Source organism: Dioscorea cayenensis, chromosome 15, assembly GCF_009730915.1.
Source record: "Dioscorea cayenensis subsp. rotundata cultivar TDr96_F1 chromosome 15, TDr96_F1_v2_PseudoChromosome.rev07_lg8_w22 25.fasta, whole genome shotgun sequence".
Lineage (NCBI taxonomy): Eukaryota > Viridiplantae > Streptophyta > Magnoliopsida > Dioscoreales > Dioscoreaceae > Dioscorea > Dioscorea cayenensis.
In genome coordinates, this window is record NC_052485.1 from 489,548 (window position 1) to 502,806 (window position 13,259).

The following is a 13,259-nucleotide window of genomic DNA, read 5'->3' on the forward strand; positions in this document are numbered from 1 at the left end:
GACCAGAAATTAATTGTCCAACCCATTCACTTTTATTGAGTGAAGTCGGGTTTGGGTTGTAAGCCCAAAATCACAATTAGGGATCCATTACTATTAATGGAATTTGATCTCATGACACTTGAAATCCCACAACTTGTCTCCCGCACAAACCGGAAATTAATTGTCTGACATATTCACTTTCATGGGGTGAAGTTAGGTTTGGGTTGTAAGCCCAAAATCACAATTAGGGATCCATTATTATTAATGGAACTTAAACTTATGACACTTGAAATCACACCACATGTCTTTCACGGTGAGCCTAATGCTGCTTGGATATGAACTCCTTGGCATTTATTTTATTTTATTTTTTTAGAAAGTAGATACATATTTTTGCATATATATATATATATATATATATATATTACTCAATAACACAGTGAGGTTTATCCATTTTAAAAATAAGAAAATAAAAACAAAACGAAATTTACAAAAGACTAAATTAAGACAACACTTTTGTTGCAAAATTTAGCAATAAATATGTTAGTTCCCCTGTCACCTATCTGCCTTCAATCAGTGTGGCTGACATATCATAACTTGGACTAGAGTTTCGTTTGCTTGAAGATGATTCCGTCTGACATGGAACACCATCTCTCATGGCGAACCCGGGCTCCTTAGGGTTTGGTAACAGTGCGTGGTCACCACTCAACATGAGAAGTACAGAAGACATGAAAGGCCTATCCGCTGGGTGATTTTGCACACATAGGAGACCCACTTTGATGCATCCCATGACTTCATTCATAGAATAAGAGCAGCCCATTGATTCATCAACCAGTTGCAAGCTAATGCCCTCCTTCCATAAATTCCATACCTGAAATTCCAATTGAAAATTTATTCCATCATCAGTATCATCGAAAAGATTAATAGACCAACTTAATATGCATTAATACTTGCATGATCCAAAAGGTTGGTATGAGGTGCGGCTAAGTACACCCCTCTGTTCTTCTTGCCAGTGATGATTTCCAGCACTAAAACCCCAAAACTAAAGACATCAGACTTTTGAGAGAAGATCCCATCCATTGCATACTCAGGAGACATGTATCCACTGCATGAAAACATGTTCAGTTTTGAACAATACTCTGTTTTGACACTGTTACTTACAAGCTGTAGTTGTAAATTAAAATTGCACTTACAATGTACCAACAACTTTCATGGTATTACCCACTGCCTCATCTCCACAGAAAATTCTCGCCATGCCAAAGTCTGAAATCTTAGGATTCATAACCTCATCCAGAAGGACATTGCTTGCTTTGAGGTCTCTATGGATAATCCTTAATCTAGAGTCTTGGTGCAGATATAAGAGCCCCCTAGCAATTCCCATAATAATTTTGAAACGTGTTTGCCAATCGAGCACTTGATCTTCTGATTTTTCTGAGAAGCATTTAATGTCATATATATATATATATATATATATTTATACATATATGGTCAATTTGGTTTGTAAACAATAATAACTCTCTCCTACGTATATATGTAAACACATACCAAAAAGAAAGTAATCCAAGCTTTTGTTTGGCATATACTCATAAATCAGGATTCTTTCTTCTCCTTCAATGCAGGAGGCAAGAAGACGAACAAGATTCCTGTGTTGAAGTTTGGCAATTAACAAAACCTCATTCTTGAACTCAACCAGGCCTTGTACTGATGTTTTAGAAAGTCTCTTCACTGCTATTTCTTGTCCATTCCCTAGCTTCCCCTGTTTAGCATTCAGTAGGGAGATATTAATAAACCATATCTTAATAAATTCTATTTTAGACTCATTGAAGAAAATGTATGATTAAGAGATCACCTTAAAAACAGGTCCAAAGCCACCCTCCCCAAGTTTATTAGCATCAGAGAAGTTATCTGTTGCAAATGCAACAGTGCTCAAGTCCAGAAGAGGTAGCTCAAGATCACTCCCTTGAGAGAGCTCTAGGTCATTCCCTGAAACAAACCCCTGGTTGCTGCGATCATGGAAGATTGTGTTGACCTCTTCCACCGCTGTAAATTAACGTGGAGTCTAATATAATTAAGATCATAGATTAAGGTTTTTATGTCTCAAAATACTATAGTTAAAGAGCTTGTAATAAACGTCACCTCTTGTTCTTCTTCTCTTCCTCCTCCTCCATATAAGACCACCAACACAAGCAAGGATTAGCAGCATAAACCCAAGGATTATTACCAAGATATATATCCATTTCTTGCTTTTGCGAGCTATGGTTGACGACTGACCTACAATATTCAAATCATCACTGAGTGGACTTTTGTATATTTGATAACCATTTAATTTTAATTTATTTTTTTAAAGGTGATAACCATTTTATGACCTGCCATAATATAATGTCCATAAAAAAAAATGGTGGCAGTAAATGACGGGCATCAATGTGAACATGTTGCAATCAAAATAATCTTTTGACTCATTTTAATAATCCGAATAGTTGTACATGTCAAAGTTGACCAACAATATTCTATTCTCCAAGAAAGGTGTGGTTTCACATCCGCATGTTCGTCGAACCTAGAGGGGAACAAATAAAGGAACTGCATGGTTGACCTAAAGCAGCAACTTGCAAGCCAGAAACGAACCAAAAACTAGATGGGAAGCTAATTATGATTCATGCATGCATGAGGAATCTAGGAAGCTAATTATGATTCATGCATGCATGAGGAATCTAGGCAGAATTATCAGCTTATAATTAATGCACTAAAAATAATAACACTAATAATAGTACCAATAAGTAGAACAAAACTAACCTAGATCGGCAGCCGCAAGACGTACGTAGAACTCTTGCCCATAGACATCGCTGGTGAACATCTTAAGATCAGTGAGTTCATGCGTCCAAATTATACATCCACTCCCACCATTACGAACATCTGCCGGAGCATAAGCAGTGCATGAACAAGTACTCAAGCACTTAACCCTACACTCATCCATGCTCAAACTCATGTCCACCGTTACGTTCGAAGTATCCGCCAGCTTTGTATTAGGTAAAACAAGGAACCCATCTGTCCCGTTGTTACAGTCCAAACGTGTTTTCCGAACGCATCCATCGGTTGCGTCCCTGTACATCCACTTGTTCGGAGACTTGGGCTTGAACCCCTGGATGCAGTCACATATCGGCGAGTTATTTGGGTTGCATGTGGCGAACGGACCACATGGTGGCATGTAGTCACACTGATCCATTGGAGCATACCAAATGATGTTCCACAGTTCACTGTCCTGTACCCATAACGATCTCTGCAATACACCAGATTGGTTTACTGCAAGCTTGGACAAAACGGATGGGATGGTGTTGAACGAGTAGCTAATCTCTTTCTTGTTGTTGATGAAGCTGAAGTTGAACCCATAATATGTGACAGTGCCAGGGATGCCACTGTACCGGAGTCCGTTCCATGGCCCTGCACGGTACACCATTTTTGAACCCGAACAGAGGGCTAGTTGTGGGTCGCCATGGATGTCCAACAGTGCATAGTACTGAGAAGGAGATGGATCGGATTCGCTGGTCCATGCTGTTAAAGTCCGGTTCAGTCCGGTCACAAAGTCCACACCCATCTTCATGCCGGCAATCAGCGTGTCTGTTGGATAGTCAAAGCCTTGCCATGCAAACTCACCGTCCGAGAAGTTAGCATCTCTGACCACCAGGTTTCCAGAGTTCAAGAGCTGTGCAACCGGATTGGTCACGTTGGTAACACCAGATGACCATGCAACGGTGGAGTTTTGATCGGTGATGAGGAGGTTTCCATTGCCGGAGATTGATAAAACTCCAGTTGAGTTTTTGACCGGATCCTTGCGGTTGGCAACCCAAATAGGTGTCTTGTCTGTGATCGCGTTGTACCATAAACCAATATAACTATTGTTGGAGCTGCCCGGGGTGAAGAAACCTAGAGCGAATCGGCCATCAGCTGAGACGAGGGTCTCGTTGTCAGTGAGTGGGTGACTTGGTGTTATTGTGTCCCTTGCATTAATGGCTTGAGAGAAGTAAATGAACAAGAGCATGATTAGCAAGGGATGCATTCCTGTGGATGGATTGCTCCTATTTGCCAGCTCTGAGAACAAACCAGGCTTGGCATTCATAAGGTTTGACGGCTTTTATTCTTCTTGCCCCCGGATGGATGGACGACCATGTCAAACAATTGAACAGCTTCCTTCTTTTCTACTCGTTAAGTTTTATATTAATTAAAGTCATGGGTTGTTACTAAGGAATATTATTAGCTTATAAAAATATTATGATGTCACTGGCCCCCCAGTACTCCAACCTGTTAAAAGTCTTCTCAATGCAATTATATATATATAAGAAAAAAATTTTAAAAACCAACACTAGTTTTGAGTCTTTTGACTGCTATTAATGATAATGTTCATAAACCCAGTTCGCTGTCTCTCTCATCTTTCTTTTTAAAAATATGAGAACGTCCTCAGTTGATGCATGCTATGTATATAAATAAATATTAACAAACCATGAATTCATTAATTAGTACACAAACAAGTAAAGAAGAAAGTAAAGAAATCAACACCCAAAAAACTCAACTTCCTAAATTCCTATATGGTAACTCGAGAGCCTTTACAAAAACAGATGAGCTTCTTCCTCTCAACTCTAGAGAGTCGTCCATCCCCTGCTCAGTTGTGTGCTCTCATTGTGAGACTTCTGGGGGTTGGATCAGTGTTTTATGTTTTTATTTTAGAGTGTGTGTTTCTATTTTTGTTATTTTCATAGTTCCATTTCTAATGGATTTTTTTTTTTATGGTTTCTACAGCTTGTATTTGAACTCTTTTGTATTTCCTCTCTTTTTGTTATTTTCCGCTAGAACTGCATAAACCCAGAAGATAGATGTGAATATTGATTGCCAAAATAATCAAAGGTAATTAAAAAACAACTTAAATTAAAACATGTAGTCATTTCTCGCTGCCAAAATAATCCAATCTATAATTCTAGCTGAAAGGTCACAAAAATCTCTAGTGGTTGGGTTAAGTTTTCACCGCCAAACTGCGCAAAGGTTAGTCAAGGATGTGATGAGTGCACATTATTCTATTTTTTCATGTCACTTTATACACTCATTTGGTTTGTATTGGGATTGTATTGTGGAATTTGGTGGTAAACTTAGTTTATTTGGTATTCTCAGGTTTCGGACAGCTTAAAGACGAGAGAGAACAAAAAAAAACGCTTTATAGACCCTATACGAAGAAACTAGAGCTCTCTTGGTATTAATTGAATAAGGACAATGCAAACTGGATAATTTACGGGTAGCTTACGACTGTAAGTACTTTACAGAGAACTTTACAAGCATACTTATGCCCGCAAGGAGAATTCATAGCCAAATCAAAGGACCTTACGAGTAGGATTTACGCCTGGAAGGATGCCCGAACCATCCAGAGAAGCTTACGACCAGAGTTTATGCCCATAAGTGCAGTCGCAAGGCCAGCACAGTGAAGCTAACAGTCTAGAGTTTACGGGCATAAGTTGCACCGTAACATAGACAAAAGACCTTAAGGATGGGACTTATGACCATAAGTGTTCCTGTAAGGCTCGCAACCCATCTTCTCCACCTCCTTACAATCACGACATTACATCAGTAAGTAGCCTGTAAGCAGCCGAGTATAAATAGATCTTATGAGGATTTTTAAGGTATTCTTTGGACTTTTTAACTCTTTTTTGGAGGCGAAGCTAGAGGAGAAAGGAGAAGAATCTCTAGGGCTTAAGGGGATATTCTAGGAGGAGATTTGGACCCACATTCAGGGGGAGAATTGATCATAGCTGTCAAGCTTATCTTGGCTACGTTGTCAAAGCTTTCCTAGGCCGGTTTCTTCAGCGATTTATCTCCTGCGTGATTCAGAAGGAGGTTTTATGTTTTCAATGTCTCTCATCGTGCCTTGTTGTTTGAATGATTGCCGTCCATTAATAAAGGACTAATTTGTTATATGTTTGGGCATGGTTGAACTCTAGGGTTTATCTTTTGACATTAGTTGTTGGATTTATGCGATTTACTTGTTTTTTTTTATTGCAATACATTCTATTTGAATCTAATTGCATTTTTGAATGTTTGATTTCTATTATGCCGAAAACCCTAATTATCATATTCATTGAGCTTTGTGACGAGTAAAAATACCCACCTAGTATAGACATGCCGCGGTTAGAGGGAATTGTGAGTAAGCCTAGACATAGGGTACTTTGGACATCCATTCTCCCTCAGTTCTCCCGAGTGAGTTAATGAGTATCTCCGTGCTCTTTTCAATCATGTGGAGTAAATTTTAGGAGAAATCGCATCTCTACTCTGTATTCGGATTAGGGGTAATATTTTCTCATAAAAGAAATTACCTACTTAATAGATTCTCATCAGCTCACAGTGAGATTTCATAGAGTGCTAATGCGATTGTATAGATGACTGTATCAGTTATTCACCGATTCAGTTACTCTTCACCCTCTACTGAGGGGTTTAATATAATTTAGAAAATCTCTCGGTTCAAATAGGATTACATACTTGAACAACTTTTGTCCTACACTTTATCAAATCCTAAAGGAATGTTATGCCTGGACATCGTTTTCTTCCTCTGATTTCTTTCCTACTTTACAATGTTTTTCTTACTTTTACTTCATTCTGTTCACACACACATCACTTGGTCGATCTGGCTAATTTTTGGGATTAGATTTACTGCTAGTATTCTCATTCTTCCTTGTATACCGACATCCTGCTTTTTAGTACTTTGTTACACTATGTCGTACACTTGCATCTCTATCAGGATGCTAGGTTTGCAGTGCCATGAAGATCAGATGAAAATGATCCCATAATTGATTTTTAAAACCAAAATAATTGCAATAGATAACATTAGGAAGAGGAATCCGCGAGATATATTGGTTGGATGTTGCTTATGTACAAATGATAAAAAAAAGTAATGAATCGTCTCATGTTGCACTGCCCGCATACAAGAGCAAAATTTCCTAGACTTTTCCCAAACATCCTCAAAATTTTCAACATGATGTAATTTTTCTTTTTTTTTTGAAAATTTTGATAAACTACCTTGTGGTTTACTTCTTTATCAATTTGGAACTTGTAGTTTAAGTTGTAACATTTTGATACCATGTAGTCTAAATCATTTGTAAAAAAGTGTCAAAACGCTTAACTCTGTTAATTTAGAGTTGAATTTATTTTTTTGTCTTTATTTACATTATTAAAACATGTACTAATTAAAAACTATTTTGTGGTTTATCCACTTTATTCAAAAATAAATAAATAAATAAATAAAAACTATTCAAATTTATCTCTAATTATAACTCTAGTTGTTTTTAAATACTATATAAACAAACCTGAATTGTTCTTATTCGTACATGTTTTATTAATATAAATAAAGACAAAAAAGTAAATTATGTCCATTTTATGCCACACCAGCAATAATTCATGGAGTTAAGTGTTTTGGTATCATTTTGCAAATAGTAAACTATATGGTACTATAGTGTTAATTACAACTCATACTACAACTCCCGAATTTATTAAAAGACAAACTAGAAGCTAATTTAGCAAAATTTTTCTTTTTTTTTTTCTTATAACCTTTTAGAGAATTAACTATTCTTTCACAAATACCATATACATAATTTGGAAAGGTTACATGCCACTATCTGCCTTCAAACAGCGTCATTGACATTTCATTAGTTGAACTTGTGTCTTGTTTGCTGGAAGACGACTCAGATTGATGTGGAACTCTTCTCAGAGGTACCCCTGGTTCCTTGGGATAAGTAGAGAGTACACTATCACCACTCAACATAAGAACAACAGAGGCCATCAAGGGTCTATCTTCAGTGTGATTTTGCACACATAGGAGACCCACATTAATACATCTTATCACTTCATTCATGTCATAAGAGGACTTAATTGATTCATCAACCACTTGCAAGCTATTTCCCTCCTTCCATGAACTCCATACCTGAAATGCAACCATCATTTTACAGGATCGGTATTTGAGAGACAAGAACAGACAGTAGTGACAAGGAAAAACTTACTCTATCCAAAAGGTTTGTATGCCTGTCAGCGAGATAAAGTCCTCTGTTTTTCTTGCCAGTGATGATCTCAAGCACTAGAACACCGAAACTGAACACATCAGACTTTTGAGAGAAGACTCCATGCATTGCATACTCTGGAGACATGTATCCACTGCATGAAAGCAACAAGACACTGTTATGCATTTGCAGTAATATGTTTGGACAGAACAATCAATCACTTGTTGTCTAAAAATTTACTTACTATGTGCCTACAATTTTTCTGGTATTACCCTCTGCCTCATCTCCCCCAAAAATTCTAGCCATACCAAAGTCAGAAATCTTGGGATTCATCTCTTCATCAAGGAGGATGTTGCTAGCTTTGAGGTCTCTGTGAATAACTCTTAATCTAGAGTCTTGATGTAGGTATAGCAGCCCGCGAGCAATTCCCATGATAATTTTGAAACGTGTTGGCCATTCCAAAACTTGGTCTTTTGATTTACCTGAATGATTAGATTATAACTTCCGTGAGAACCATCTTAAGACAATGCATGCGTAAACAGAGGTTCTGAATACTGACCAAAAAGAAAGAAATCCAAGCTTTTGTTGGGCATGTACTCATAAACCAGTATTCTTTCCTCTCCTTCAATGCAGCATCCAAGAAGGCGAACGAGATTTCGGTGCTGCAGTTTGGCAATTAACATAACCTCATTCTTGAATTCAACCAGGCCTTGTACTGAACTCTTAGAAAGTCTCTTCACTGCTATCTCTTGTCCATTTCTTAGCCTCCCCTGTTAGACATTTAGTTAATATCTGCCAACATTGTTCAACTTTTAACTCAGATGATTACCTCACCTTATACACTGGACCAAAGCCACCTTCCCCAAGTTTATTTGCATTAGAGAAGTGGTCAGTTGCAGATTGAACGGTCCCCAAATCAAGAAGAGGAAGTTCAAGATCGTTGCCTCCAGAAAGCTCTAAATTGTCCACTCTTCTATTGCTGCGATCATGGAAGGAAGTAGTGACCGCTAATACGCCTGCAAATGAAGAATCTAAAAATGTAACTACAGAGTATAAACAAACTAATTAAGCGTTTTTAAAATAAATTTAGTAATGCAATGTGACTATATATATATATATATTTTGTGACCTCTGGTTTGCCTTCTCTTCCTCCTCCTCCTCAGCAGACCACCAATGCAAGCAAGAATAAGAATCAGCAAAGCAAGGACTATTATGATGATTAGCCATTTGTGGCTATTACTTTTCCTAGAGTTGGTTGATGAAGAGGAACCTGCGAGTATTCTCATAATTAATTAATTATATATATATATTGATATTTTTCTAGTTTTTAATAAATCCGTGGTTATTTTTTTCCTAAAAAAAAAAAACAAATAGGTGACAGCCGTACCTCCCCCATTTAAAGATACTCGAGAGTATGGATAAATATGGAATTAATACTTTAATATATATGTGTTCTCATTTTGTGTGGGATTTGGGATTTAATCTCGGATCTCATATCCTCAAATGAATATGCTAGAGTTTGTATAAGGAATTTGATGTCAATAGACAAAAAGCCATTAGCTAATTATTATATTTGTAAAAAAAAATTTCGTTTAATTAATTTTTTTCTAATTGGGCAGCTAATTTTTTGTTAAATCTCAAAAGGTATTTTCTTATTTTAAAATAAATTTAGTGATTTGCTCAATTTAAAAAAAAAAAATCTCAAAAGCACACTGTTCTCCGATATGGTCTTAATTTAAATGTACTAGATACCTTTAGAGTAAAAATGCATACAATTAGTAAGACAATTATTAAGTGCATCCTGGTGATTGAGCTCACTTTAGTTTGATGTTAATTGATAAAGTACTCAATTAAAAAAACGCAAGCATATCATGTATGTTTGTTCGGATAAGTACATATGTGAAATTAATTAAAGACATTGACCCGTTATCTGCATTTACCAGGAACAATTTAATGATGTTTAGCTCTTTTTATACATTATCCCTCGAAACCTCTTTGCTGGCATGTTGAACAGACTGGTCTGACAAGCCACCTTTGATCAAACAACTTAATTAATATGCATGCTTTGAAATATTGTAAGATACGAAGTCTAGATTACCCATCTTACTTGCACTTTTATTATTATTATTTTTTTTTTATTTTTTATTTTTTGAAAACTTTTATTTCCTATTATGGAATTAAATTTAAATCCTATTCCATTTAAATATTACTTAAAACATAATTCTTGTGATTCAAAAATCACCTATACCATTTTATCAAATTTAAAATAATAACAATAAAATAATAAATAAATAAGCACACTTACCTAGATCGGCAGCAGTCATCCGAACATACAGATCCTGCCCATAAGCATCACTAACGAACACCCTAAGATCTGTAAGCTCGCTCGTCCAAATTATACACCCACTTCCACCATTCCGGACATCCGACGGAGCATACGCGTTGCATGCACAAGTGTTCAAGCACTTAGCCTTGCACTCCACTAAACTCAAGCTCGTGTCCACGGTTACATTCCAAGTGTCTGCTAACTTAGTCTTCGGCACGGTCAGGAACCCATCTGTCCCATTCTTACAATCCAATGGAGTTTTTCTAACACATCCATCGGTCGCGTCCCTGAACACCCACTTATCCGGCGACTTGGGCTTGAACCCCTGAATACAATCACATTTGGGCGAGTTATTTGGGTTGCACGTTGCGTACGGTCCGCACGGCGGCGAGAAGTCGCACTGATCGCTGGGCGTGTACCACATCAAGTTCCATAATCCGCTGCTATCAACCAACAACCACCGTTGCACTATACCGGACGCGTTAACGGTTACTCTGGATACAAGTGACTGGTTGGTGGTGAAAGAGTAGGTGATCTCTTGCTTGTTGTTGGTGAAGTTGAAGTTGAACCCAGAGTATGTGAGCGTTTCTGGGATGCCACTGTAGCCTTCCCCGTTCCATGGCCCTGAGCGCCACATCTTTTCTGAACCCTCGCCAATGACTAGCTCCGGGCTCCCACGTATGTCCATCATTACATAGTACTGAGAAGGTGACGGATCGGTGCTGCTTGTCCATGCGGTTAAGGTCCGGTTGAGCCCTTTCGTGAAGTCCACGCCTAGTTTCATGCCGGCAATTAAGGTGTCCGTGGGGTGGTCAAAGCCCTGCCAAGCATAACTCTGGCCATCGTCGTCGCTTCTGACTACCAGGTTTCCAGTGTCTAAGAGTTGTGCCACCGGATTGGTCACGTTTGTGACGCCGGAGGACCAGATAATGGTGGAGCTTTGATTGGTGATGAGTAGATTTCCATTGGTTGAGATGGATAGAACTGCAGTGGAGTTGATGACTGGGTCCTTACGGTTGGCCACCCATACTATGGTTTTGGGTGTGATGTTGCTGTACCACAACCCCAGATAGAGATTGCTGGAGATGCTGCTGGGGCGGAAGAATCCCAGAGAGAATGATCCATCACTGGAGATCAGAGTCTCGTTATCAGGCAGAGGATTGTTTGGAGTTACAGTATCCCTAATTGCGATGGAAAAAGAAAAGGAAATGAAGAGGAGGATGAGCGAGGGATGCATTCCTGTGAATGCTCTCATGATGCAATAATGAGTTCTGGTAAATGGCCGTCATGTGATTTGATAATTTTGTGGCACAGCCCAAGTTTTGGCCAGGAAGACCAAGTCAAATTATTCATATAGTCTGTCCATTATATTTATCTAGAACTTTGAATCTTAATTTGAATCTTTGAATGCTTATGGGTTTGGTTTGGAAAAATCCGACTTCAAAGACTTGAGAATGCTTGACACAGATTGCTTCATTGGTATGTATTCGCCGCTGTTTGACATAACCTGTGGGGTGGATATATATATTTTTTTTTAATTTATTTATTTATTTATTTTGTGACAAGTACATATACAATAGTGCACATGAGTCAGAAATTCGATTATTTAATCTGTAGGCACTCACCCAATAACACAAAGTTTTGACTGCAACCTTACATCCACAAATTGGGAATCTGGTACTACCATTATGTTTAGGTGAACTTAATTTGTGAATTTTAAATTTTCACACCGATGCTTTATGTAACGAGGTCAATGTTACTGAACTATAAACCCTTTAGTTAAGGACTGGATAGCAGTTAAGAGAAGATTTTGTGCTGTGAATATAGTAGTTGCATTGAAAAAATAAGGGTAAATCAAATAAATAGTCACTATAAACTATTCGGCTATTCGAATTTTTATCACTCAACTATAAACAAATAGTCACTCAACTATAGACAAATAGTCACTATAGCAGCTTGCCACATCAGCAAGCCCTTGAGCTCCACTTGCCGAAGCCCTGCTCATCACGTTTCCTTTTTTTTCTTCTTTCCCCGAAAAATTTACTACTAATCTTTCCTTTATCCGAAGACACCCTAATTAACCATCAGACCCTCATGGCATCAAGTAGGAAATCTAGCGATCACCAGAGCAATGATTTGCAAGTTGGCCGGACTAGTTGTGCAAGCTGTGGAAGTGTTGAATAGGCTTAGCCTTTAGAATTAGAATTACAAAGTTTTTTTTAGAGGCATCACATGCAAATTTGGCTTTTTGTTAATTTGTTGGATACAGCGCATGTCAAACTGCTAATTTTGTATGGCAACTTGGGATTTGAAAGTGGTTTTGTTTTCTCATGATTATTAGAAAAATAAAAAAAAAGTAAGGTTTCGAGATTCAAATTGGGAGAGATCAGAGATGGAGTCTTCACTATAGAGGGGACAAACATAGAAGGGAAGCCATGTGGCATTTGAGGCAAGCTGGCATGGAAAGTTGCTAGTGACGTGGTGTACCAAGATAGTTTATTGTTAATACCATTTGCTAGAAAGGATTTGATTGGAAAGAATAAATAGTTTATGAATATAATTAAAATTTTTTAAAGTTCAGTAATCAAAATAATAATAACCTTATTGTTGAGGAATACCTAAGTAGTTTACCTGTTATTTTTCTTTTGTCACTATGTAAGAATCCACTTTTAGTGGGCTTCATGTTATTTGTGTTCTTTTATCTTATTGCACAAATTTTTTATTTTAATACATATTGTTTATCTATTTTTTTTAAAAAAAATAATCTTTGATTTGTATCATAGGCTTCCATTATTGAGAAAATGGCGCCAAAATCTATCTATCTATTTTTTTTTTTTTCACAAATTAAGACTTGGAGTCAACATTTTGAAATGAAAGGATTGGAAGACTAATTCAAAAATCAACAAAGACCTTTCCCATTAGATGGAAGGGTACTG

The 13,259-nt window shown here is 37.4% G+C and overlaps 2 protein-coding genes across 2 annotated transcripts; both read right to left on the reverse strand.

Moving 5' to 3' along the window:
* Window positions 1-495: 495 nt before the first annotated feature.
* On the reverse strand, window positions 496-4,087 carry LOC120277161 (receptor-like serine/threonine-protein kinase SD1-8). Its single transcript, XM_039283911.1, has 7 exons — window positions 2,767-4,087; window positions 2,113-2,247; window positions 1,826-2,016; window positions 1,522-1,732; window positions 1,170-1,407; window positions 931-1,081; window positions 496-847 (listed from the first exon to the last, which is right to left on the reverse strand). Exons 1-7 carry the CDS (start codon window positions 4,085-4,087, stop codon window positions 536-538), a joined length of 2,559 nt encoding a protein of 852 aa, XP_039139845.1. The 3' UTR covers window positions 496-535.
* Window positions 4,088-7,469: 3,382 nt separating this feature from the next.
* LOC120277265 (receptor-like serine/threonine-protein kinase SD1-8) lies at window positions 7,470-11,801 on the reverse strand. Its single transcript, XM_039284033.1, has 7 exons — window positions 10,303-11,801; window positions 9,127-9,267; window positions 8,832-9,013; window positions 8,557-8,767; window positions 8,242-8,479; window positions 8,001-8,151; window positions 7,470-7,924 (listed from the first exon to the last, which is right to left on the reverse strand). Exons 1-7 carry the CDS (start codon window positions 11,576-11,578, stop codon window positions 7,616-7,618), a joined length of 2,508 nt encoding a protein of 835 aa, XP_039139967.1. The 5' UTR covers window positions 11,579-11,801; the 3' UTR covers window positions 7,470-7,615.
* Window positions 11,802-13,259: the final 1,458 nt, after the last annotated feature.